The sequence below is a fragment of the Furipterus horrens genome, unplaced genomic scaffold (genome assembly GCF_987537825.1).
Source record: "Furipterus horrens unplaced genomic scaffold, mFurHor1.1.pri manual_scaffold_13, whole genome shotgun sequence".
NCBI lineage: Eukaryota > Metazoa > Chordata > Mammalia > Chiroptera > Furipteridae > Furipterus > Furipterus horrens.
The window spans coordinates 55,576,334-55,602,115 of NW_028327183.1; the positions used below are offsets into that span (position 1 = coordinate 55,576,334).

Sequence of the window (25,782 nt, forward strand, 5' to 3'; positions counted from 1 at the left end):
GACAGAGGTCAGAGGGGATGGAGGAGGAGACCGGATGAAAGAAGGTGGAGGGATCAGTCCAGGAACGCACATGCGTGACCCACAGACACTGTCGGCTGGGCGGTGATGGCCAGAGGGAAGGGAGTGGGGGCTGGGTGGAGGCGGGCAAGGGGGGTGGGGTAGAAATGGGGACACCGGTAAGAGTGTCACAGTAAAAATAAACAAAAAGCCCTGCCATTTGAGACAACGTGAATGGACCTGGAGGGCATTTGTTAACCCAGCTTGATCGCACAGAGAAAGAGAAATCCTCACTGATCTCACGTACATGTGGGATCTCTAGAAGCCGATCCGTAGACACAGGGAGTGGCACGGTGCTCACCAAGCAGAGTGTAGGACAAGGAGAAGATGAGCAAAGGGCATCGGCCTCCAGTCATAAGGCTAACAATTCCCGGGGAGTCTAACGGACAGCCTGGTGGTTACACTGAGCTATACTGTTATGTATTCGAGAGTGGCTTAGGGAGGTGCATCTGAGATGTTCTAACCACAAAAAGTAAGTGGCAATCATGTGATTTCTTTTTTTAAGTATATATTATTGATTATATTGTTGCAGTAGTTCCAATTTTTTCCCCTTCGCTCACCTCTGCCCAGTACCCCCTTCTTTCCAGCAATCCCACCCCCCTTAGTTCATGTCCATGGGTCGTGCATATAAGTTCTTTGGCTTCACACTTTCCTGTATTATTCTTAACTCCCCCCTGTCTATTTTGTACCAATCGATTATTGTTCTTGATCCCTGCACCATTTGCCCATTTCTACCCCTCCCCTTCCCAGCCGATAACCCTCCAAATGATCCCCATACCTATAATTCTGTTCCTATTTTGGATTGCTTAGTTGGATTTTGTTTTTATTTTTTAGGTTCAGCTGTTAATAGTTGTGAGTTTGTTGTCATTTCAGTGCTCGTAGTTTTGATCTTCTTTTTCTTAAGTAAGTCCCTTTGACATTTCATATAATAATGGTTGATGATGATGAGCTCCTTTAGCTTCACCTTATCTGGGAAGCACTTCATCTGCCCTTCCATTCTAAGTGATAGCCTTGCTGGGTAGAGTAATCCTGGTTGCAGGTTGCCTTTCATCACATTGACTACTGCTTGCCAGTCCCTTCCTGCCTGCAAAGTGTCCTCTGAAAAATCAGCTGATAGTCCTATGGGCACCCCTCTGTATGCAACTCTCAGCCTCTCTCTTCCTGCCCCCAGGACTCTGTCTTTATCTCTCACTTTTGGCATCTCAGTCATGATGCGTCCTGGTGTGGTCCCCTCTGGGTCCAGCCCGCCAGGGACTCTCCGTGCTTACACACACACACACACACACACACACACACACACACACACACACTACCACTTCCTGGATGGCTGAAGGACCCTTGAGCAGCCTACTTCCTCCTCTCTAGCTCTCAGATCCCTCAGTCACAGCCCAGTGAGACCACCCAGCCCCCACAAATGTCATCAGAATCCTTCTTGCCTGAGACATGGGGGAGAGGAAGCCAGTCACTGAGAGCAGATGAAGATTCTGGAGGTTTGAGAAACTGAAAAGCAGAGGTACCTGGTCCATGGAGCAGAAGGAAGGCTCAGACTCACACCACAGCAGAGTCACGTGAGTCACGGCAGAGACCCTCACAGGGCCGGGGGGAGCCCCTGGCCTCCCCATCATGGGCTGCAGGGTCAGTTGTGTGAGTGCCCAACAAGGTGACTTTCATACCTGCTTCACTCCGTACACAAAATTGATGCTGATGGGCCACAGGCTGAAGAGTAAATCAACGACTTCTTCTTTAGCAAACAATGTAGAAAATGTCTTTTCATCATTTTTTATTGTTCTTCTATGACACTTGTCTCCATTTTTCCCCTTTGGCTTCCCCTGTCCATCCCAACCCCCTACCCCGGCTCCACAGTCAGTTCCCACCCTGTCGTCACGCCCATGGCTCATTCATGCGTGTTCTTTGACAAGAGATTTTCTATGCTACCTGTTATTCAATGCCTTCTAATATAATTATAATCACATAGAAGTTTTGTCATAATTCACAGAACATTTTAAATATTTATAATGTTTGGGGAAAACTTTTTTTCAAGGTCCCCGGTTCTCATAATTTTTCTCATTTCTTCCTTCTAAGCACATTAATTGCAACAATCGCCTTAGAATGCCGATTTCTTGCTAAGAAGGGTTCTCGAAATACAGGAGATCAGTCCCCTGGATCTCAGACGCAATTCTGGATCTGGCACAGACACCCGGCAGGCAGTAGGAGATCAGCGAGCGTCTGTCTATGGACAAGTCAGACACCAGAAGTATATTTTGTTCGTGGGAGGTGGGGAACATGAGTGGTCAATCCGTTCTGGAGTCAGCCTGTTGAGGGTGGACTGAGGACCAGAGCCTGGGTCCCGCCCTCTCTGAGCAGGAGCTCAGACCAGGCAGAGGGTCCTGGGAACAAGCAGAGACCCCACAACTGGGCTGAGTGGCTCCAAGGGGCCTGCCGGCCTCCTGAGCTCACGTCACGGAAAAACCCAGCGCCAGGCCCAGGGCGGGGCATCCGACCGCCGCAGGTCCACAGAGGTGGGAGCCCGGAAGAGCAGCAGCCCCGGACTCACCACATCCTGTGCGTCTCTGTCCTTCAGGCACAGGGTCTCGTCCCCCTGGGGAGCGGGAGCACTCACAGCGACGGCATGGTGTCCATCCTCCCTGCTCTTCTCTGCCTCGGTCAGTGTGGGGACGGGCAGGGGCCGCAGGAGGGCACAGGGCACTGATGGGCAAACCTCTGACAGGGACTCTATTCCAGGGCTGAGTCTGGCCCAGAAAACCTGCGAGCTGAAGGGTGAGTTCTCCCCAGGGTCCCTGTCCCACCTTCTACTTCACCCCTGGGGCTCAGGAGGCAGCAAGGGGTCCTGGGATGCGATGGTAATGAGGAGGGACGTGGGCTGAGCGGGGGAATGGGGGGTAGGGGAGCCCTTTCCAATGCAGCCTCTGGTTCCTTCCAGGGACCCTCCTCAAACCAACCATCTGGGCTGAGCCAGGACGTGTGATCCCCTGGGAGAGCCCCGTTACCATCTGGTGTCAGGGGACCGTGGAGGCTGAGGAGTACTATATGGACATAAGGGGAAGACCAATTCCCTGGGACAGACAGAAGCCACTGGAGCCCAGGGACAGGGTCAAGTTCTCCATCACACATGTGACAGAGGTACACGCAGGGAGCTATTGCTGTTACTACCTCAGCCCCGCTGGCGGGACAGAGCGCAGTTACACCCTGGAGCTGGTGGTGACAGGTGAGAGGGCACTCAGGGGTCCCAGCCTCAGGCTCTGTCCTCAGGAAGGCGGTGCTCTCAGGGTGTCTTCCCCTCACAGCCCAGCCCTGGGGGACATGAGTGAGGTGTGAGCCCCATTTAACTCGCTGCCTCCTTCTCTCCTAGGATCCTACAGCAGCAAACCCAGCCTCTCAGCCCTGCCCAGCCCTGTCGTGACCTCAGGGGGGAATGTGACCCTCCAGTGTGGCTCATGGGAGGGATTTGACAGGTTCATTCTGACTGAGGAAGGAGAGGACAGGCTCCCCTGGACCCGGGACTCACATCCACACCCCAGTGGGCACTTCCAGACCTTGTTCCCTGTGGGCCCTGTGACCCCCGGCCGCAGGTGGACGTTCAGATGCTACGGCTGTTACAGGAACACCCCCCAGGTGTGGTCACTGCCCAGTGACCCCCTGGAGCTCCTGGTCTCAGGTGAGGGCCCCTGACCCCATCCTTCCTGAGCCGTCAGCTCTGGGTTGTGTCCCCGGGAGACATCTGAGGTTGGAGGGGACTGAGGGGTCTAAGTGATGGCCGCCCAGCAGAGATGTGCCCCTCAGAGACCCCCCTATCCTGCCTCCCCTCCCGCTCCCCTGGGTTCAGAGGTGACAAGTGGGCAGGGAAATGTCTTGGGGGCCACACAGCTGATGGAGGAAAGGGTCTGATGACAGCTCCAGGGTTAGTCCCCGACCCTCAGCTGCTTCTGTTCCCCTTCCCAGGACCCCCTGGGGGCCTCTGCCCCCACCCACAAGGACCATCCCCACAGCTGGTGGGTCACTGTGACCTCTGCTCAGAGGGAGCACAGAGCAGCCCTGGGAGCTCTGAGGGTCCACCAGGGGTCTCATGTCCCCTGGCCACTCAGGGATGGGCTGGGTCCCCAGGGCAGGGAGTCAGGCAGAGGTGCCTGGAGCCAAAGGCCCTCAGGGCTCTGAGGCTGCAGGTGATGGGGGGTGGGGGGGCATGGCAGAGGGACATGTGGGGCCCAGGCTGGGGGAGGAGCCAGGCTCAGGTGCGGAGAAGGCAGCCCCCACCCCTCACCCCCATCCTGAATTTCCAGGCGGCCCTGAGGATGGAGGACCCCCCACCACAGAGTCAGGTCAGCAGAGCGGTAAGTGAGGATCTCTGTGGGGGGCTGGTGGTTCCTCGTTCTGGTCCCAGCTCTGCTGCTCCCGCGGTGGGGTCAGAGATCCCTTTTCTGCACTGACGGTCGGGTTCATGTCTGTTCATCCTGGTCACCCTCCTTCTCACAGACTGCAGTGACATTAGGTGACATAAGGGGTCTCACAACCTCAGAAAGGCCGTGCTCCAGCCCAGCCTGACCCCCCCAGGGGTGTCAGAGTTGTGGGGGTGAGACAACCCAGGAGAGACACAGTGTCCACCCCGCGCCCCTGCCCCTCCCGTGTCCCTGCTGTGCTGGGGGCAGGTAGTAAGGAAGGACCCTCGGCTTCATGTGAGACAGGATAGGTCCCCTGTAGATGGGGAACCCAGAGCTCAGGGTTGCAGTCACCTGGGGGCAGCATGAGGAGAGCACAGGGACCCCACGTCCCAGGTCCCGTCACCACCCTGCCCGGCCAGGCTGGGTGACCTGGGGCACGTGGGTAACCTCTCTGAGCCTCAGGGCCCTGGGGGTGGGGCCTGAGGGCTGTGAGGTCAGAGGAGATGATCAACAGACCCAGCACGTGCCTCGCACACAGTAGGTGCTCATTAAATGGCATATTTGGCTCACAGATGACGTCACTCCTGCCCAAGGTCTGCCATGGTACTGGGTCGTCCTGATCGGGGTCTCAGTAGCCCTGGTTCTGCTGCTGCCCCTCTTCCTCCTCCTCTTCCTCTTTCTCCGACACCGGCAGCGTCAGGACAAAGGCAGGACATCAGGTGAGTAGGGAACAAGGGTAACTGGGTCCACAGGAGAGAGGTGCCCAGAGCACCTGCTGCAGGAAAGACAAGAAGATGGAGACGCTCAGCTGAGAAACAAATTTCTCCAGAATCTCAAATCAGAAAATCTAGAAAGAGCCCTGGCTGCTGTGACTCAGTGGATTGAGTGCTGGCCTCCGTACCAAATAGTTACCAGTTCGGTTCCCAGTCAGGGCACAGGCCTGGGTTGCAGGCCAGCTGCACAGTTGGGGGCGTGTGAGAGGCAACCACACACGGATGTTTCTCTCCCTCTGTTTCCCCCTCCCTTCCCCTCTCTCTAAAAATAAATAAATAAAATCTCTTCTTTTAAAAAAGGAAAATCTAGAATGAAAACATCCAAGGTTAGCACAGACATACAAATAAATGTAAGTTAATTTTTCATTTTCAATCTCATTTAATTTGAAAAGCACCCATCAAGTCTGTTAAGGTTTCCTTCTTTCCTCTTTAATCACACAGGAGGGGTCCGTCCCCTCCCAGGGCTGAGACTCTCTGTCATCCAGCCCAGCTGCAAACACCCAGGAAGAGCCCCTCTGTGAGAGGAAGGGACGGCTGCCCTGGGGGAGGGTTCATGGGGAAGGGGACAGCCCGGGAGGTGTGGGATCAGTGGGGAGAGGGACTGAAATCCCCACTGCGTGACCTGGTGCCTCCCCTCCCCCTGGGTTAGTGGCCCATCTGGGAGCAGGCGGGTCTGCAGCCCTGACATCCCAGGGACCTGCCAGGAAACACACCCCATTCTGTCCCCACAGATGCAGCTGTGAAGGACCTGCAGCCTGAGGAGGGCTTGCAGCTGGACCCTCGGGTGAGATCCCTGCTCCTGTCCAGACCACCAAGGACCTTCCTGTCGCCCCCTTTACTCCAGTGGTCCCTTCCCCGTCCTCACCTCACCAGCTTCTCATTATCGTCCACGCTGACCTCTCCTTCTGGTCACCACCTCTTGCTGTGACTCACTCCTCCCACTTTCCTGTGGCCTCCTGGCCCTCCTAGGTGGTCCCCTGGGCTGGCTTCTTGTCCTCTGTCTGACCTTGTGCAGCCCCAGGTCTCAGGAGGAGGCATGAATAAGTGAACACCCACAGGTTCCAGGGTCCCCCTCACTCATTCATGCAGCAGTGGTGATGGGGTCACTTTCCCGGCTGCATTTAGGTGCCATGGGGCAGCCTGGTCCCCACACTCTTCACGCTCACCTGTGGACAGGGGACACACAGGCAAGCAGGCAGATGGCGTCCTGGAGAGCCAGGGCTGTGAGGGAGAACAAAGCAAGAGCAGGAGACAGAGTGTGTGGTGGGGGAGGGGCCATAACAGAGACAACATCAGGTGCAAAGGCCCTGAGGCAGCACATGCTGCTTCAGCCAGATGGGCCACGTGGCTGGAGCCGAATGAGTGAGAGACAGCACGTTAGGTTAAGAGACAGATCCATGGAAATACCAGATGCTCAGGGCTCAGGAAGTCCCTGCAGACGCCATCAGGACAGTGACCCATCTGATCTGCAGTGGACTTGTCACCTTGACGATACAGAGAGAATCGATGAAGGATTTCCACAGTGGCACCAAGGGGATGTGTTTCGGTCTCACTGTCTCTCCAGCAGATCAGGTCCGAGGACGACCCCCAGGATGTGACCTATGCCCAGCTGAACCATTTGGGCGTCAGACGGGACACAAGGGCACCCCGTTCCTCCCCATCAGAAGAGCCCCGAGATGAGCCCAGCATGTACGCTGCTCTGGCCGTCCGCCGGCCCAGGATGGACCCAGACCCCACACTCCAGGGAGGGGGCCTGCAGGTACCCCAGAGGGTACAGGAGCTGCCCCCAAGGACACTCAGCTAGTGACCCCAGCCAGCCTGGAGACCTGACATGGGCCCCCAGCAGTTCCTGGGACCCCGCGGGGGTCCCCAGATTTCATAGTTAGTGATAACTAATATCCCCACATTTTGGGAATAAAGCAAGCAGACTTCTCAATGACCAATGTGTGAACCAAAATAGAAGTGAAGAGTTTAATTAAATGATTGTTCAAATATTACAAGTCAAACCTGTGAAGTGAGAACAGTAAAAACCAGGAGCAAATTATCAGAAAATAAAAAGCCTTTAAAAATCACCAGCCTGAGCTATTCTATCAAGGGTTTAGAAAAAGATCTCATCGAACTGTTAGAACCACAGACCACTGGTTAGAAAGCTGTGGCCTGTACACACAATGGAATGAAAATCTGCCGTATGAAATAATGCATCCTTCCATCTGTGACCACCTGGATGGACCTAGAGCGTATCAGGATGAGTGACATAATTCGGACAGAGAAAGATTTCACTTATATGTGGAATTTTTAACATCATGCAAACAAACAAAACAAAACAGACCCATAGACAGGAAGAATAAGTGATGGTTGCTGGAGGGGGTGCAGCAGAGGGGTGGATGGCAAGGGGAACACAGTCAGTAATGTGTAATAACTTTGCACAGGACGCGTGCTTACTGGACTTAGCGTGGGAAGCGCATGGTAAGATCCACAAGTAGAAAATCAGTGCTGTACACCTGAAGCTAATATAATATTGCCTCCGGTTATATTTTAATAAAAGTATGCAATTAAAAAGGACTTGTATTCTCCAGGTCCATCCATGCTGTAACAACACAAAACATCTTGTTTCCTTTTTATGGCTGCGTAGTATTCCATTGAGAAATACACCAGTCACAGAAAGACAAACACCATATGACTGTTTATATGTAGAATCTAATGGGCAAAATAAACTAACAAACAAAGCAGAAAAGGATTCATGGGTACCGAAAACAGATTGACAGCTGTCAGGGGGAGGGGATTGGGGGCTGGGAGAAAATGGGAAAGAGATTCAGCAAAGATAAAACAATCCCAGTATGGTGACTACAAGAGGGGGAAGCATTTGGGGGAATAAATGGTGATGGAAGGAGACTTGGCTTGGGGTGGTGAACACAGAGTATAATTTACAGGTGATGTATTATAGAATTGTACCCCTGAAACTTATATAATTTTATTAACCAATGTCACCCCAATAAAGTCAATTTAAAAAGAAATAAACCCCAGAGCAAAAAGAAAAAGTAATGACAACAAAATGATAGTCTTTTTGTATCAAAATAACAATATGAAAATCTTTTTTATTTTTTTATTTTTTTTTCCTTTGGTCTTTTTGTTTATTTTTTTTTCTTTTTTTTTAAGTATATTTTATTGATTATATTGTTACAATAGTTCCAATTTTTTCCCCTTTGCTCCCCTCCGCCCAGCACCCCCCTTCCCCAACAATCCCCTCTCCAAGTCCATGCCCATGGGTTGTACATACAAGCTCTCTTGCCTCACCCTTTCATATATTCTTCTTCTTCTTTTTAAAAAATAATTAATTAATTAGTTAAATATTTTAACAATAAAAAATAACAATTCCCCCCTCTCAGACTTAAGACCCTTTATAATCTTATCAAGGACAATGGGTCTTGTGCTCCTCTAGTTCCTTTAAGCTGGACATGGTCGTCGTCCTACCTACACTTGGGTCCAGAAATCCCTAATAAGAGTCGGGGTGTGGAGGGGAGGGTGGCCTTCCCACAACGGGAAGGATCATGCAGACTCCAGGCTGGTTGGCTGTCTCTGGACAACGGCATGCTTGGTTTAACAGGCTGGCATCCTTGTTGTATTCTGGGGGCAACAGGGTTAAAGGACATCATTCAATCCATAACCACTAGATGACAAAAGGCAGGGATTAATTTTTCAATGTCCCACATTAGGGAAAATAAGGGCTTCTTTGGAGGAAGGTGTGCCAGGTACATTTCACCTGTCCAAAACCCTTTTGCCCATTATTCTTAGTTTGGACTGAGGGAACTATTTTAGGTTTCCCCCCTCTCAGGCCTCTGGGCTCTTTCTGTCCAAGCCCTTAGGACAGAAAAGAGAAACCAGTTTTAAAGTGAAGCCCACAGACCACCCCGTTCTTCACCAACCCAGCCACTTAGTTCAGCCAAACCCTTGAGTCTCAGGAGGCAGCGATGCAGACAGGATTAAGTGGGGCCTATACATACAGACGATCACTCAGATAATGAGATCGTAGGCTTATGCCATTTGAAAACAGAAAACCCATGTTAATTTATGTAACATAACCCACATACCAGTCTCTAAATCTGAAGGACTGTCTTATCGGAAAGACCTCCAGTTGCAAGGCATTTGACATTCTTCTTGCCTGTAAATTAAACATCTTTGATAATGCCACAGACATAGTTTAACTTTCAAATGAAAACAAATTTTAAATGAAAAGAAACTTTAAAGTGGTTAGCTGCACTACTTTATAGTCTACCACTGGGCATTGTGATCTTCCTTGAATCGTGATTTTTCTCCCTAAGATTACCCTCCTTGTCATTAAAGGGACTGCATTAAGTCCATTTTTAATTTATCCTGTTCATTTGCATAAACACAACAAGAGCAGCAAATGATCGCTTATGATCTGTAGTTCTGCTTTGCTGGAACTTACGCAAGGAACATTTAGGGTGACCTTCAGTCTCCCCTTCAAGGCACAGAAGCAGATCCACATACTTGGCATTCAGCCTTGCCTGTAAACACCTGTCTTTTCCAGGTCCTCCTGGTTTTCCATTGTGCCTTAAGGTCCCTTCTAGCCATCTTTCAGGAAAACAACCTTCGTTCCTTCCCTGGAAAGATTGCTATGGACCGCTCATCCATCCAAGGTACCAGGCCTTTTATCTCGTGGGCTTTTATTACCTTTGAAAGTAAATACCAGTTCCTCAGAGCTTTTTGGTAACAACCAAAGTCCAAGCATGTCTCCTTTAGGCATGACTTTCCATTCAAAGTCTTAGTTAAAAAAGAAAAAACAAAACCTCTATTAACAACTGGTCTTATTAGTTTTATGCAAAGAAAGTTAGGTCATTACTTACTTCTTTAGAATGCCAAATTCTGGAGGGATCAGATAGGGAGAAAAATATACAGTGTGAAGGAAAATCCTTGTCCTTCTAATATTCACTGAACTTGCATTTCTATTCTTTATATTTTTATTTTTTCCCCCACTAAAAAATTTTCTGTTTGTTTGTTTTTCCATTACAGTTGTCTCACTTTTTTCCCCCTCTTGCTTCCCTGCACCCTGCCCCCCCTTCTTCCACATTCAGTCTCCACCCAGTTGTCCATGTCCATGGGTCATTTATACATGTTCTTTGACTAGACCCTTCCCCTTCTTACCACTTCTCTCCCTCCCATCTCCCCCTTTGTTACTGTTAGTTTATTCCTCGTTTACATACCTCTGGTTCAATTTTGCTCATTTGTTTGTGTTGTTCATTAGTTTCCCGTAATAGGTGATAGCATAAGATAATTTTCTTTTGTTGCCTGGATTATTTCGCTAAGCATAATTCTCTCTAGTTCCAACCATGTTGTTGCAAATGGTAGAAGTTCCTTCTTTCTTTCAGTACTTATTCATTGTCATTTTCCCCCTTTGTACTCGTGTTCCTCTCTGTCTCTCTCTGTTTCTTCATCTTCTTAAAGCAGACCCTTTAGCATCTCTTGCAATGCTGGTTTGGTGGAGATGTATTCTTTTAGCCTTCTTTTGTCTTGGAAACTCCTTATTTCACCTTCCATTTTGAATGAGAGCCTTGCTGGGTAGAGTATTCTTGGTTGTAGGCCTTTGTTTTTCATTACTTGGAATATATTTTGCCATTCCCTTCTTGCTTGTAGTGTTTCTGCTGAGAAATCTGATGATAGCCTTATTGGAGCTCCCTTGTATGTAATTAGTTGTTTCTCTCTTGCTGCTTTTAGGATTCTCTCTTTGTCTTTGAATGTTGGCATTTTAATGATGATGTGTCTTGAAGTGGGCCTGTTGGGGTTCATCTTCATTGGGACCCTCTGTGCTTCCTGGACTTGCACGGTTCTTTCTCTCTTCATGTTAGGGAAGTTTTCTGTCATTAGTTTTTCAAAGAGTCTTTCTATCCCTTGCTCTTCTTCTTCTCCTTCTGGAATTCCTATGATACGGATATTATTACGTTTCATGTTGTCCTGCAGCTGTCTTAGAGCCTCTTCAGCCTTGTTCAGCCTTTTTTCATTTTGTTGCACTGTCTGTGAGTTTTTGTCTACATTGTCCTCCAGCTCGCTGATCCGATTTTCTGCTTCCTCTAGCCTGTTTTTAATTCCTTCTACTGTGTTCTTCAATTCAGAGATCGTATTCTTCATTTCCTCCTGGCTCTTATTGATAGCTTCCATGTCCTTTTTGATGCTGGTATAATTCTCAGTAAGTTCTTTATAGTTCTTCTGAAGTTCACTGTAGTTTTTCTGGAGTTCTTTGTAGTTTCCGCTGAGCTCATTGAGCTTCTCCATAATACATGCTTTCAATTCCATATCTGATAGTTGGCTCCCCTCTATTTCATTTAGCACTCTTTCTGGGGACTCTATCTTTCCTTTCGATGGGGTGTTGCTTCTCTGTCTCCCCATTTTTGTGACTCCTATTGTTTGTTGGTGCTTCCTAGAATGATCTTCACTTCCTGGATCTGCCCCTGGTCAGGCCTTTGTTTTTCATTGCTTGAAATAAATTTTCCATTCTCTTCTGGCTTGTAGTGTTTCTGTTGAGAAATCTAATGGTAGCCTTATTGGAGCTCCCTTGTAGGTTATTAGCTGTTTCTCTCTTGCTGCTTTTATTATTCTCTCTTCGTCTTCCAATGTTGTCATTTTAATTAGGATGTGTCTTGGAGTGGACCTTCATTGGGATCCTCTGTGCTTCCTGGACTTGCATGATTTTTCCTCTCATCAAGTTAGGGAAATATTCTGTCATTACTTTTTCAAACAGGTTTTCTATCCCTTGCTCCTCTTCTTCTCCTTCTGATTTCTATGATACAGATATTATTATGTTTTATGCTGTCCTGCAGCTCTCTTAAAACCTCTTCATTCTTTTTCAGTCTATTTTCGTTTTGTTGCACTGTCTGGGAATTTTTGTCTACGTTGTCCTCCAGCTCACTGATCTGATCTCCTGCTTCCTCTAGCCTGCTTTTAATTCCTTCTATTTTGTTCTTCAGTTCAGAAATTGTATTCTTCATTTGTTCCTGGATCTTATTGAAAATTTCTATTCCTTCTTCATGCTGGTGTAATGCTCTGTAAATTCCTTGTAGTTTCCCTGGAGTTCTTTGTAGTTTTTCTTGAGCTCGCTGAGCTCATTGATCTTCCCCAGAATACCTGTTTTGAATTCCATGTCTGATAGTTTGCTTTCCTCTATTTTATTTAGCACTCTTTCTGGGGATTCTTCCTTTCCTTTTGATGGGGGTGTTGTTTCTCTGTCTCCCCATTTTTGTGACTCTTATTGTTTGTTGCTGCTTCTTAGATTGATCTGCACTTCCTGGATCTGCCCCTGGTGGCGTCAGATAGTGTACCAGTCTGGCCCTAGGCAGCCTGTTGGAGACAGGGATCTACTGCCTTTGTCTGCCTCCTTTACTTGTTAATCTATTCAATCTGTGATTTGCCATCAGGTTTAAGGACCGAGGGTGTGGCAACTTAATTCCTGTAGGCAGGGCCTTTTCTTCCCCTCAGGCTGACGCCACTCAGAGGGGAATGATCTGCCTGCAGTACTGGGAACGAGTCAGCACTGGGATCTGGTCCTCTCTGCCTTCCCGCTGTTTGAGCCCAGGGTAAGTGGGGGCCAAAATATTTTTGTACATGATCCGCTTAAGAACTCTTTTTCTCCAGCTCTTTCCAGCTAGCAAGAAATCCTGTGGTTTTTTGCTTTTCACAGCTGGATACTATTTTACTTTCCACTCTCTTGCTGTAGGTTGGGAAGCCCAGCTGGGGGTTTAGACCCTGCCCTTCTCAGGGGCAACTCCCAGCTGCTGAGCTGTTTCTCAGTCCCTTCAGCTGCCACCGTGGGAGCCCATTCAGTGCTTTCTCATCTCCGCACTCCCTACTGGTCACGTTGTGACATAGCGGCATTTTCTGTCTCCCCGTGGTTATGAGTTCTCTCCAGCTATTGTTCAGTTGGTTATTCCAGATGACTTCTCCACGATTAAGTTGTAAATCCAGACTGCTCCTGGGAGGAGGTTAGTGTAGCTTTCACTTACTCCTCCGCCATCTTGGATCTCCCTATTTTTCCCAGATATTTAAACACGCTTACGTTAAAATGAGTTCCATATACTCCTAGTGTTTTCTCAGAAATCTTAGTCCCATTAATGGCTCTGTAGACAACCTTTCACACCACCAGGTGTCGTTTGGAGGGTTTCTTCTTGATGTCCATTCCTGTTGGAAATGAACTTCCCACACGTCCAGTTGTTCATAGAGATTTTTCTGTCCTGATATTCAGACCTGAAAGGGCTAACGTGCCCCACCCCGCGGTGTGCGCTCCCCAAACTTAGCATCTGACCATGTAGTGCCTGGAAAAAGATGGTTCCAGCCCTGGCTGGCATAGCTCAGTGGATTGAGTGCTGGCCGGTGAATCAAAGGGTCGCAAGTTTGATTCCCACTCAGGGCGCATGCCTGGGTTTCAGGCTGGGTCCACAGTTGTGTGCATGTGAGAGGCAACCACACATTTATATTTCTCTCTCTTTCCTTTTCCCTCCCTTCCCGTCTCTCTGAAAATTAATAAATACAATATTTAAAAAAAAACGAAAAGATGGCTCCAATGTGAGCCTCACACAAGCCTGCCCAGACACCCATGTCAGATGACACTGGATTGACTCAGCTTCACACACACAGGGGACATGGCTCAGTGCTGACCATGGGCCGTCAGTGGGCACAGATATCCCAGCGTCAACCCCCAAAGCTGGGGAGGGGGAAACACTTCTTCCAACTGCCTTTTGTTCCAAGTCCCCTCCCTGCATGGGAGTACCCAGCAGAATCTTTTCCGACCACAGAGTGGAGCCTCCCATCAGATGACCCCTGCTCATGCCAGGCATTGGCGGCCACTCAGTTTTGGCCTGTTTTATTTGTGGTAGGTGCCTGTGATACAGGGAACTTTTACTTCTCCTTTTCTGCATTGAGCCTGGTGTGTATTTCAGAAATTAGGAGCACATGGGGGCTCTTGAGGGGGCCTGTCGACCATCCACCCTGACTGTAGAGTCAGGTACCTTGACCCTCTCATTTCTCAGCCCACACATCTTCATCGGATCAGGAAATCAGCAAGGACGGGTCCCTCCATGTTCCAGGCACAGCTACCACAGTCACTCTAAGGAGTGGTGGTTCATGTCAACAGTTTGCAGGTGGTGAAACTGAGGCCCCGAGGCTGAGTATTACTGCTCAATAACACAAGGGGAGTGGACGGTGGAGGAGCATTTAACTAAGAATGAGCTTTGTCACCAACATGAGAGCATTAACCCACTCATTGTCCTCAAGGGGTGAAGACCAGAGGACAGAACGCAGGATGTGGGGACAGCTCTGCCCAGGGAACGGGCTCGGAGGAGCAGGAGTGAGTCAGGCTGGTTCCCTGGAAGGAGTGGGTGGACGCTGTTGCCAAGAAAAAGGAGAAGTTCATGAGGGGCTGGGGTAGAAAGAGAAGCCACACTCTGGGGTCAGGGGGAGGGGTGCGTGTCCTTCCCCTCCTTCCCTGCATGTGCCCTTGGTGCTCACGGTCACGGTGGCACTGGACCTGCCTGCACAGCGAGAGGGGACGTGTCTCTGTGGTCTGAGCTCTGCAGGCACAGGGACCCTATAGACACCCCCCTGTAGGCAACTCTCTGCCTCTCTCTTGCTGCCCCTGGACTCTGTCTTTACCTTTCACCTTTGGCATCTCAGTTATGATGCGTCCTGGTGTGGTCCCCTCTGGGTCCAGCCCGCCCGGGACCCTCCATGCTTCCCAGACCCGTATGTCCATCCTTCACAAGATTTGGGAAGTTTTCCTCATGTTTTTCAATTCTTATTTTCTCATTCCACACTGGTTGACTGTTCTTTCTTCCTTATGTTCCAAATCATTTATTTGAACCCTGATTTCCTTCCCTTGACCTTTGGTTTTGTGTGGATTTTCCTTCCTTTGACTTAGCATAGCCTTCACTTCCTCCCTTATGCGTTTGCCATACTCAAGCATATCTGTCAAGCCTGTGAGCTACTTTATCACCAGTGTTTTGAATTCTGGGTCTGCTAGGTTGGCTATCCCCTCGTTTGTTAGGTTGGCTATCTCCTCGTCGCTTAGTTCTTCCTCTGGAACCTTGACCCATTTCCCATTTTGGGTCATACTTTTCTGTCTCCTCATTCTGACAGGCTCCTGTGTTTGTTTGCCTCTGCATCCCAGGTAGAGCTGTGGCTCCTGTTACATTGTTAGGGGCAGAGCCTTAGGGATTCGTCAGTACAGGGCGGCCTGATTCACCAAATTGTGGCGCTGTGTGCGGGGGAGGGGTCCACGAGGTAACAATGCCACCAGCTCAGTACTTGCCCCTTTTCCAGACACCTCTTCCACTACCGCTCCGGAATAGGCTCCCCTCTATCTGCTACCGTGGCTGTCATTCCCAGAGGAGGTGGGTCTGTGGATTTTCTAGGACAATGGGGGCTCTCTTTAGCAAGCGGATTCTGCTGAGACAGGCAGTTTCTGCCTCTACCCCAACCCACACTGGTCTGCACAGTCAGGAGCAATGAGGCTTGACTTTCCCAGGAGCTGGGACCTTGAGCTGTGAGGTCCAGTTAGGAGCTGGAAACGCTCCCCAGGTGTCCCTCCTGACTGTGCTTTCCACTGGCCTGCCACTGCCGCCACCACACCACATCCTCTCCACCCCGGCTCTGCCCCTCCTACCTGTCTGGATGAGTATTTCTTCTTTATATCTTTGTCTGTTGGACTTCCATGCAGCTTGATTTTCTGGAACTTCTGGTTGTCTCTAGTTCTGAGGTAGTTGTGTTCCTTCCAATTTGTGGAGGGAGACACAGCGTGTCTGTATATGCTTCTATCTTGGCCAGAAGTGTCTGTCTGCATTCTTGATGTAAAAAATATAACTCACAACAGAAAAATGTCATGTGATCTGATGACTGCAAATATCACAGCGTTTGTGAATCTATGTATTTATGTATCCATTTCTCTCTCTCTTTCTGTATCTCTAACTCTCAGGTTCTTTTTCTCTCTTTTTACCTATCTTGCAATCAATTTATCTATATATCGCCATCTGAGAATCATCTATGGCCTTCTTTCTGGAAAAAATAAAATAAATTTCTCTTTTCAAAAGCCACCCAGTTATTTGTAATTTGTTACAACAACTTGACCAAGCTCCTCTCTTCCCTTCCTGTCTCTTTTCTTCTCCTTCTTATATTCCCCTTATTTGCCCTCCTTTCCTCCTCCTCCTCCTCCTCCTTCTTCTTATTCTCTCTCTCTCTCTCTCTCTCTCTCTCTCTCTCTCTCTCTCTCTCTCTCTCTCTCTCTCTCTCTCCCTCCATAGAGGGAGAAAGAACTCGGTTTTGACTAATACACAAGAAATGATTTCAGCTGAAACAAGACTCTGAAAGTTTTCTTCTCATCTGAAAACACAGTATCAAACTGCCCAGTTAATGACTCTCTTTTTGTAGCAGAGTACAAAGAAAATGAAGGGAAATTGACAAAAATAAAAAAAATTTTTTAAACTTCACAAATGTAAATAGGTATAAGTGATATTCAAATAATTAAACTTACAAATGATTTTTGATATGTTTGCAATTTCATAGTTTTCATGTTATTAAAGATGTAAACTATAAAAAATATGCAAGTGATACTAGGCGTAATCAGCCCTGGCTGGTTTGGCTCAGTGGATTGAGCGTCGGCCTGCGAGCTAAGTGTCGCTGGTTCGATCTTCCAGTCAGGGCACATCAGAGAAGGAAAACTCTGACTCCAAAAAACCTCCGCTGCCTTGCGGCATACCTCTTCAGGGGAAAGGCTAAGGGAGTAAACCCCGACAGAAATCCGGAGCCGGAGTCCCTAAGGCGGTTTGACGTTGTAGTCAACACCGGCAACTCCTGCGGCGCACCTGAAGCCAAGCTGTATTGACTCCGTCTTTCCCTTGGACCCTTCAGCTGCGAAGAGAGGGGGGGTCTGATGCATGGGCAACAGCAGACCCTCCATATCACCCTGCCCAGGCTCTGTAGCTTCAGCTTCACTGGAGAGGACACTCCAGCGTCATCACAAGATGTCGATTCAACACGGGAGGAGACAGATACCGTGTCACTCCCGAGTTGGACTGCACAGCCATTCTCGGCGGTGCAGATAGACTCTTAAGAAGCTACACCATCGTCTCTCAAGACGGACGGCTGCCGACGACAACTAGGCGTAATAAATATTAGGTGGAAATCAAATATCATATGCCTTCTGAGAATGGTTTTTATTATTAACTCTTTTATATATTCACTTTTCCAGGGAATATTGACTGCTAAGAACTGAATATTTGTTACAGTTCTCCAATAACAGCAAACTAGGCTAAATCCTCCTATGACTGTAGGGTTTAGGAAAACGAACGGTGACACCTGAGACATGAGGGCTGTTTAGTGACGTGGCTCAGCTTAGTCCCTCAGCACCTGCTATTTGTAGGGAGAGGAGAAGCTGGTCTTCTTCCTGTGTGGCAGGCACCTCGTGCACAGAACTGACTGTGCTGTGGGGACAGTGCCCATCACATCCTATGCCTCTGTCTCCTGAGTTGCACTTGAAAGACTGAAAAACGAGTCATCAAAAGCTCTGCTATAAAAAATGTCCACTGAGAGTTTGCCCCTTTTCTTAAGGCACGGACAGGAGGAACATGATGCAGCAACGAAAATTCAAAATAGTTGTCCCAGGATCCACAAGTCAGGACAGTGCGTCTCCTGCCCAGAGGCTGTGCTGACCCAGGCCCTGTCCAGCCTTGAACAGAAAGGTGCACGTGTATCTAGGAGGCTTTCCTCAGAACCATGGGTCACCTCCACTTCGGCTCATTCTATCCTGGTTTGCACATGAATCCCAAGAGGTGGTGGAGAATTCAGAACTGGGTCCTGGACAGCTCCACCCCCCCCAGCACACCTCGTCATCTAGCTGTCTCTTTTCTAATGTTTCTTAAATTTTATGTAAAAGGTGCATGTAAATATGAGTATATGACTTACATATACTTTGTGCAGAATATTTTATGGGTTTCTGTATTCTAAAGTGTTTCTCTTCACTACAGTTGTGTTTTAATCTTATATAGGTATTTTATCCTCTCGGTGGGCTGAGCACCAAGAACACATTCAACAGAAGGAATGAGAGCTTGTATTAAAAACAGTGACAGAACCACATAGTTCATTTTAGGTCCTCGGAATTGGGGTATTAATTGCACTGAACACAATAGTGAGGTAGATTCACGTTGCCAAAGAGTTGAAATTTCCCCTGTACACCCATTAATTTACTCACAGAAAAGTATGCATGAGTGCCTGGGGATGATCCTTTGTTGAATTCTCTCAAAAGTATAAAGAGCCTGGACATACACTTAAAAGCTGAATTCCTCCTGTGGACAATCTGTGTACTGTTAGGAAGGATATAAAACTCTCCTGAGTAGGAAGCACTGTCTGGGTGGATGAGCCTGAGAAGCATGAATGATGAAACAATCCTGGAATTTCCAGGACATAAAAATTCAGACATTGAACTCCCACTTTCTAGTGTAAGTGTCTGCACAGAGACACTTTCAAAAACTTCACTAGGGTGAAGCATCTCAAGTTCATGCTTTACATACGGACAAGCTGATTCTGGAGTTTATGTGAAACTCCACAAGATTGCCACAAGAGCCAAAAATAATCTGAAGGAAAACATAGTGAGAAAGAAGGACTCACAGGATTGCATTTCAAATCTTACCACAATGTTCCTTTAATAGAGGGATTTTTGGTTTGGTTAAAAGATCGACACATAGATCAATGAAATATACTAGAGATCTACAAATAGAACCACACAAGGACAGTCCACTGAGTTTAGACAATGATGCCCAGAAACACCAAGAAAGAAAGGATTCTCTTTGCATCGCATGATGCTCAGTAACTGGATATCAAGGCCATTTGCTGTGCTCATTTTGATAAGATGCCAGGAAGCCCTTGCCCATGGTGGCCACCACATTTCACTCCCATCACCAGTGCCGGGCTCTCACGGTCAGTCCACGCCGTTTTCAACCATCGGTGCTCCTGCCTTTATATTTGAGCCACTCTGTGCATGTGTTGCTAACACACTGAGCGTTCATGCTCGCTTTCGATAAAGTATAAAGCCAAGGAACAGTTTCACAAATAACCACACGTTGGATAGCAATGTTTCTAAGTTGCATGTTAAAGTATTTGTTTGTCTCCTATTGGTGTCAGCTGTCATCTTACAGATGTGTAGATATGTTTTAAATGTTCTCAGTCCCAGTCCCTTGCCTCATTTTGCCATTGCTAATATCTCCTCCCACCTTTTCGCATTGTGCGGCTTCAACTTCCCTCTCTTGTGGGTGTCCACAGGAACAGTTATTATTTTCAGTGTGACCCATTTACCAATTTGTCCCCCATCGGCCTCCACTGCCCCTCCCACACCCCGCCCCCACCGTCAATCCCCACCATGTTGTCTATGTCTGTGGATCATAAAACTAGTTCCTTGACTAGACCCTTCCCCTTCTTTCCCCACTTCTCCCCTTACCGCACACCTCTGGTCCCTGTCAGTCTGTTCCTTCTTTCCACGCTTCTGGTTCAATTTTGCCCATTTGTTTTTTGTTCATTAGGTTCCTGTAATACATGAGATCATATGGTATTGGCCTTTCGCTGCCTGGTTTATTTCACTGAGCACAATATTCTCCAAGTCCATCCATGCTGTCATGAAAGGTAGGAGTAAGATCTCACCTATAAAATGAAGCTAATGAAAAAAATAAACTAACAAACAAAATAGAACCATAGGCATGGAACCATAGATCAGATTGATAGTGACCAGAGAGGAAGGGTGATAAGGAAGGAAATAAGGGGAAGAGTCTAGTCAAAGAACATGTATGCATGACCCATGGACATGACATGTGTGGGATACAACTGTGAGTGAGGGGTTGGATTGGGGGGAGGAGGGCGAAGGAGAAAAATTGGAACAACTGTAATAGAATAAGTATAAAAAACTTTTAAAAACTAAGTAGGAGCAGGGGTGGTATTCTGAGTTTGTTTTCAGCCAGCCAAAATGTTTCTGTCACCACCTTCAACAGCCCCACACTGATGTGGTCACTTTATGACGTGCTTTTTGAACCACACTTGCTCTTCAAAATGCTGTGACATTCTATTGTTGTCAAGATGAGGTTGTTTATTTGTTTTAAAGTAAAACCTTTGGGGGTTGCAAAAACACCTGTGGTTATGGAACATGCAAACCTCTGGGCTTCCTGTCAAAGAAAACGTTTATTGCTGTCAAGCTGAGGCTATTTATTCATTTCCCAGTAAAGCCTTCGGGGTTTGCAAAAACATCTACAGTTATGGAACATAGAAACCTCTGGTCTTCCTGTTGAAGAAAACGTGTAACCAAATACAACATTTTTGAAAACCCTGGAGACAAAGCCACTCTCTGAACTGCAGCAAAAGAGGGTGAGGTGTTGACTGGTCACGGGCATGCTCTCTGCCAGGCAAGGATGTTGGATTATGTTTATAAGACAAGAAGAATACACAGGGGAACCGGTATGGTCAGATCGAGTAATAAATGTTTTATGTGCCATGGATTACCAATGAACTAGAGACAAGCAATATGTGTCAATAAAATATAACATCAACAGTAATTGAACTTCAGTCTTGCATGTCCAACCATGGGACGTGGATGGCTTACATGGACTTACACACAATCCTTGCATACTTCTTCCCAGCTCTCAACGCATGTGAAGACGAGAAATGAGAAGAAGGAATCTCCATGTTCCTTCCATTTCTGTGCTTTTAGCTGGGGGCTTCGGAAGGGGTTGCCAGTTCTATAGAACGCTGAGAAAGCAGATATGGGGGAGAACTGAAATGTCAATAGCACCTAGTGTGAGCGTGCGTGTCTGCGAGTGTGTGAAGGTTTGAGTGTGAGTGTGTGTGACTGAATGTGCTCACGGGGTAACGACAGCTCTGGGGGGATAAGGAAACAGGAAGTGAGAGCTGAGGTTGGAGGGTCACCTGTGGATGATCATGAATAGTTTTCAGTTCAGTAAGAAATGACTGGAGGTACCTGAAGACAGGGCCATGGAGAAACATTTAGCAGAAAATGGACGGAATCTGAAATGTAATTTGCAAAGACTGATGTGAAGGGTGAACTGAGAGGAAAGTGAGGGTGCAGGACTCAGTCCCAGGCAGGTGGAGGGTGTGACCACTGCCTGGGGGACAGGAAGGGTGACCATGTCTCCCCACCTCATTGACTAGAATCCAAGGAGCCCTCAGGACCGTGAAGCAGGGGTCACAGGGATGAGCCTGGGGTCTTTGCAATGCACTCTGCTTCCGCAGGGGATCCCAGCACTTCCTCCTTGCCTGGAGCTCGGGGCTGAGTCTCACTGTTCCCACGTGACTTTGTGTCTCTGAGAGAAGTGGGCTCTTTCTCCTTCCCTCCCCTTGGGGGAATCAATGGAGTCCTTTCTGCCTTTCAGGGCAGCCAAAATCCTGGGTGTCACTGTCCTCTTCGAACTGTGGAGGCTCTTCAGGACTCAGAGAATCTTTATTCATGAGAGTCCTGTTCAAAAGCAGTAAACACACACACACACACACACACACACACACACACTACCACTTCCTGGATGGCTGAAGGACCCTTGAGCAGCCTACTTCCTCTCTAGCTCTCAGATCCCTCAGTCGAAGCCCAGTGAGACCACCCAGTCCCCACAAATGTCATCAGAATCCTTCTTGCCTGAGACATGGGGGAGAGGAAGCCAGTCACTGAGAGCCGATGAAGATTCTGGAGGTTTGAGAAACTGAAAAGCAGAGGTACCTGGTCCATGGAGCAGAAGGAAGGCTCAGACTCACACCACAGCACAGTCACATGAGTCACGGCAGAGACCCTCACAGGGCCGGAGGGTGTCCCTGCCCTTCCCATCATGGGCTGCAGGGCCAGCTCTGTGAGTGTCCAACAAGGTGACTTTCATACCTGCTTCACTCTGTACACAAAATTGATGCTGATGGACCACAGGCTGAAGAGTAAATCAACAACTTCTTCTTTAGCAAACAATGTAGAAAATGTCTTTTCATCATTTTTTATTGTTCTTCTATGACACTTGTCTCCATTTTTCCCCTTTGGCCTCCTCTGTCCATCCCAACCCCCTACCCCGGCTCCCACAGTCAGTTCCCACCCTGTCGTCACGCCCGTGGCTCATTCATGCGTGTTCTTTGACTAGAGATTTTCATGCTACCTGTTGTTCAATACCTTCTAACATAATTATAATCACATAGAAGTTTTGTCATATTTCACAGAACATTTTAAATATTTATAATGTTTGGGGAAAATGTTTTTTCAAGGTCCCCGGTTCTCATAATTTTTCTCATTTCTCCTTTCTAAGCACATTAATTGCAACAATCGCCTTAGAATGCCGATTTCTTGCTAAGAAGTGTTCTCGAAATATAGGAGATCACTCCCCTGGATCTCAGACGCAATTCTGGATCTGGCACAAACAACCCGCAGGTAGTAGGAGATCAGCGAGTGTCTGTCTATGTACAAGTCAGACTCCGGAAGTGTATTTTGCTTGTGGGAGGTGGAGAACATGAGTGGTCAATCCTTTCTGGAGTCAGCCTGTTGATGGTGGACTGAGGACCAGAGTCGGTCCCGCCCTCTCTGAGCAGGAGCTCAGACCAGGCAGAGGGTCCTGGGAACAAGCAGAGACCCCACAACTCGGCTGAGTGGCTCCAAGGGACCTGCCGGCCCCCTGAGCTCACGTCACGGAGAAACCCAGCACCAGGCCCAGGGCGGGGCGTCCGCCCGCAGCGGGTCCACAGAGGTGGGAGCCCGGAAAGGCGGCAGCAGCCCCGGACTCACCACATCCTGTGCGTCTCTGTCCTTCAGGCCCAGGGTCTCGTCCCCCTGCAGAGCGGGAGCACTCACAGCGACGGCATGGTGTCCATCCTCCCTGCTCTTCTCTGCCTCGGTCAGTGTGGGGATGGGGACGGGCAGGGGCCGCAGGAGGGCACGGGGCACTGATGGGCAAACCTCTGACAGGGACTCTATTCCAGGGCTGAGTCTGGCCCAGAAAACCCTCGAGCTGAACGGTGAGTCCTCCCCAGGGTCCCTGTCCCACCTTCTACTTCACCCCTGGGGCTCGGGAGGCAGCAAGGGGTCCTGGGATGAGGTGGTAATGAGGAGGGATGTGGGCTGAGCTGCAGAATGGGGGGTGGGGGAGCCCTTTCCAATGCAGCCCCTCGTTCCTTCCAGGGACCCTCCCCAAACCCACCCTCTGGGCTGAGCCAGGCCCTGTGATTCCCTGGGGGAGTGCTGTAACCATCTGGTGTCAGGGGACCCTGGAGGCTGAGGAGTACTATATGGACATAAGGGGAAGATCAGTGACGTGGGACAGACAGAAGCCACTGGAGCCCAGGGACAAGGCCAAGGTCTCCATCACACGCGTGACAGAGGTACAAGCAGGGAGCTATCGCTGTTTCTATCTCAACCCCGCTGGCCGGTCAGAGCCCAGTGACCCCCTGGAGCTGGTGGTGACAGGTGAGAGGACACTCAGGGGACCCAGACTCAGGCTCTGTCCTCAGGAAGGGCGTGTACTCAGGGCGTCTCCCCCTTACAGCCCAGCCCTGGGGGACGTGAGGTAGATGTGAGCCCCATTTAACTCTCTGCCTCCTTCTCTCCTAGGATTCTACAGCAAACCCAGCCTCTCAGCCCTGCCCAGCCCTGTCGTGACCTCAGGGGGGAACGTGACCCTCCAGTGTGTCTCATGGGGGGGATTTGACAGGTTCATTCTGACTGAGGAAGGAGAGGACAGGCTCTCCTGGACCCTGGACTCACAGTTACAGCCCAGTGGGCAGGAGCATGCCCTGTTCCCTGTGGGCCCCGTGACACCCGGCCGCAGGTGGACATTCAGATGCTACGGCTCTTATGGGAACACGCCCTATATGTGGTCACTGCCCAGTGACCCCCTGGAGCTCCTGGTCTCAGGTGAGGGCCCCTGACCCCATCCTTTCTGAGCTGTCAGCACAGGTTGGTGTCCCCAGGAGACATCTGAGGTTGAGGAGACTGAGGGGTCTAAGTGATGGTCACCCAGCAGAGATGTGCCCCTCAGGGACCCCCCCTGTCCTTCCTGCCCTCCCCCTCCCCTGGGTTCAGAGGTGGTCAGTGGGCAGGGGGAGTGTCTTGGGGCCACACAGCTGATGGAGGAAAGGGTCTGATGACAGCTCCAGGGTTAGTCCCCGACCCTCAGCCACTTCTGTCCTCCTTCCCAGGACCCCCTGAGGGCCCCTACACCCCACCCACAAGGACCATCCCCACAACTGGTGAGTCACTGAGACCTCTGCTCAGACAGAGCACAGAGCAGCCCTGGGAGCTCTGAGGGTCCATCAGGGGTCTCATGTCCCTCGGCCACTCAGGGATGCGCTGGGTCCCAGGGCAGGGAGTCAGGCAGAGATGCCGGGAGCCACAGGCTCTCAGGGCTCTGAGGAAAGGGGGGTCATGGCAGAGGGACATGTGGGGCCCAGGCTAGGAGAGGATCCAGGCTCATGAGGGGAGAAGTCAGCCCCCACGCCTCACCCCCATCCTGAATTTCTAGGCGGCTCTGAGGATGGAGGACCCACCACCACAGAGTCAGGTCAGCAGAGCGGTAAGTGAGGGTCCCTGTGGGGGGCAGGTGGGTCCTCGTTCCGGTCCCGGCTCCGCTGCTCCCGCGGTGGGGTCAGGGCTCCCTTCTCTGCTCTGAGGGTCGGGTTCATGTCTGTTCATCCCGGTCCCCTCCTGCTCACAGACTGCAGTAACATTAGGTGACATAAGGGGTTTCAGAAACCACAGGAAGGCAGCGCCACAGCCCAGTCTGACCCTCCCAAGGGGGCGCCAAGGCCCTGTGGGGGGAGACAAACCGGGAGAGACACAGGGTCCACCCCGCACCCCACCCCCTCCCGTGTCCCTGCTGTGCTGGTGGCAGGTAGTAAGGTAGGACCCTCGGCTCCATGTGAGGCAGGACAGGCCCCCTGCAGATGGGGAACCCAGAGCTCAGGGCTGTAGCCACCAAGGGGCAGCATGAGGAGAGCACAGGGACCCCATGTCCCAGGTCCCGTCCCCGCACTGCCCGGCCAGGCTGGGTGACCTGGGGCACGTGGGTAACCTCTCTGAGCCTCAGGGCGCTGGGGGTGGGGCCTGAGGGCTGTGAGGTCAGCGGAGACGAACAACAGACCCAGCACGTGCCTCGCACACAGTAGGTGCTCATTAAATGGCATCTTTGGCTCACAGATGACGTCACTCCTGCCCAAGGTCTGCCATGGTACTGGATTGTCCTGATCGGGGTCTTGGTGGCCCTCGTCCTGCTGCTGTCCCTCCTCCTCTTCCTCTTCCTCCGACACCGGCGGCGTCAGGGCAAAGGCAGGACATCAGGTGAGTAGGGAACAGGGTGGCTGGGGCCCCAGGAGATAGGTGCCCAGAGCACCTGCCGCAGGAAAGACAAGTAGATGGAGAAGCTCACCTGGGAAATGGATTTCTCCAGACCTGAACTGAGAAAATCAAAAAGCATACACTGAGTACCAGCAGAAATGTACAAATAAATGTAAATTTATTTTTTGTCATTTTCAATCTCATGAAATTT

The 25,782-nt window shown here is 49.7% G+C and overlaps 2 protein-coding genes across 2 annotated transcripts in view; both read left to right on the forward strand.

Moving 5' to 3' along the window:
* LOC149995456 (leukocyte immunoglobulin-like receptor subfamily A member 6) overlaps positions 1 to 25,782 on the forward strand; it is a 48,209-nt gene that overhangs the window by 21,451 nt on the left and 976 nt on the right. The window contains exon 7 of the mRNA XM_090261158.1: positions 5,027 to 5,173. Within this exon, the coding sequence (XP_090117284.1) occupies positions 5,027 to 5,173 (147 nt within the window). The remainder of the gene's footprint in view (positions 1 to 5,026; positions 5,174 to 25,782) is intronic.
* On the forward strand, positions 23,072 to 25,727 carry LOC149995458 (leukocyte immunoglobulin-like receptor subfamily A member 5). The gene is made up of 5 exons (XM_090261174.1): positions 23,072 to 23,136; positions 23,222 to 23,257; positions 23,421 to 23,705; positions 23,850 to 24,152; positions 25,455 to 25,727. Exons 1-5 carry the CDS (start codon positions 23,103 to 23,105, stop codon positions 25,580 to 25,582), a joined length of 786 nt encoding a protein of 261 aa, XP_090117300.1. The 5' UTR covers positions 23,072 to 23,102; the 3' UTR covers positions 25,583 to 25,727.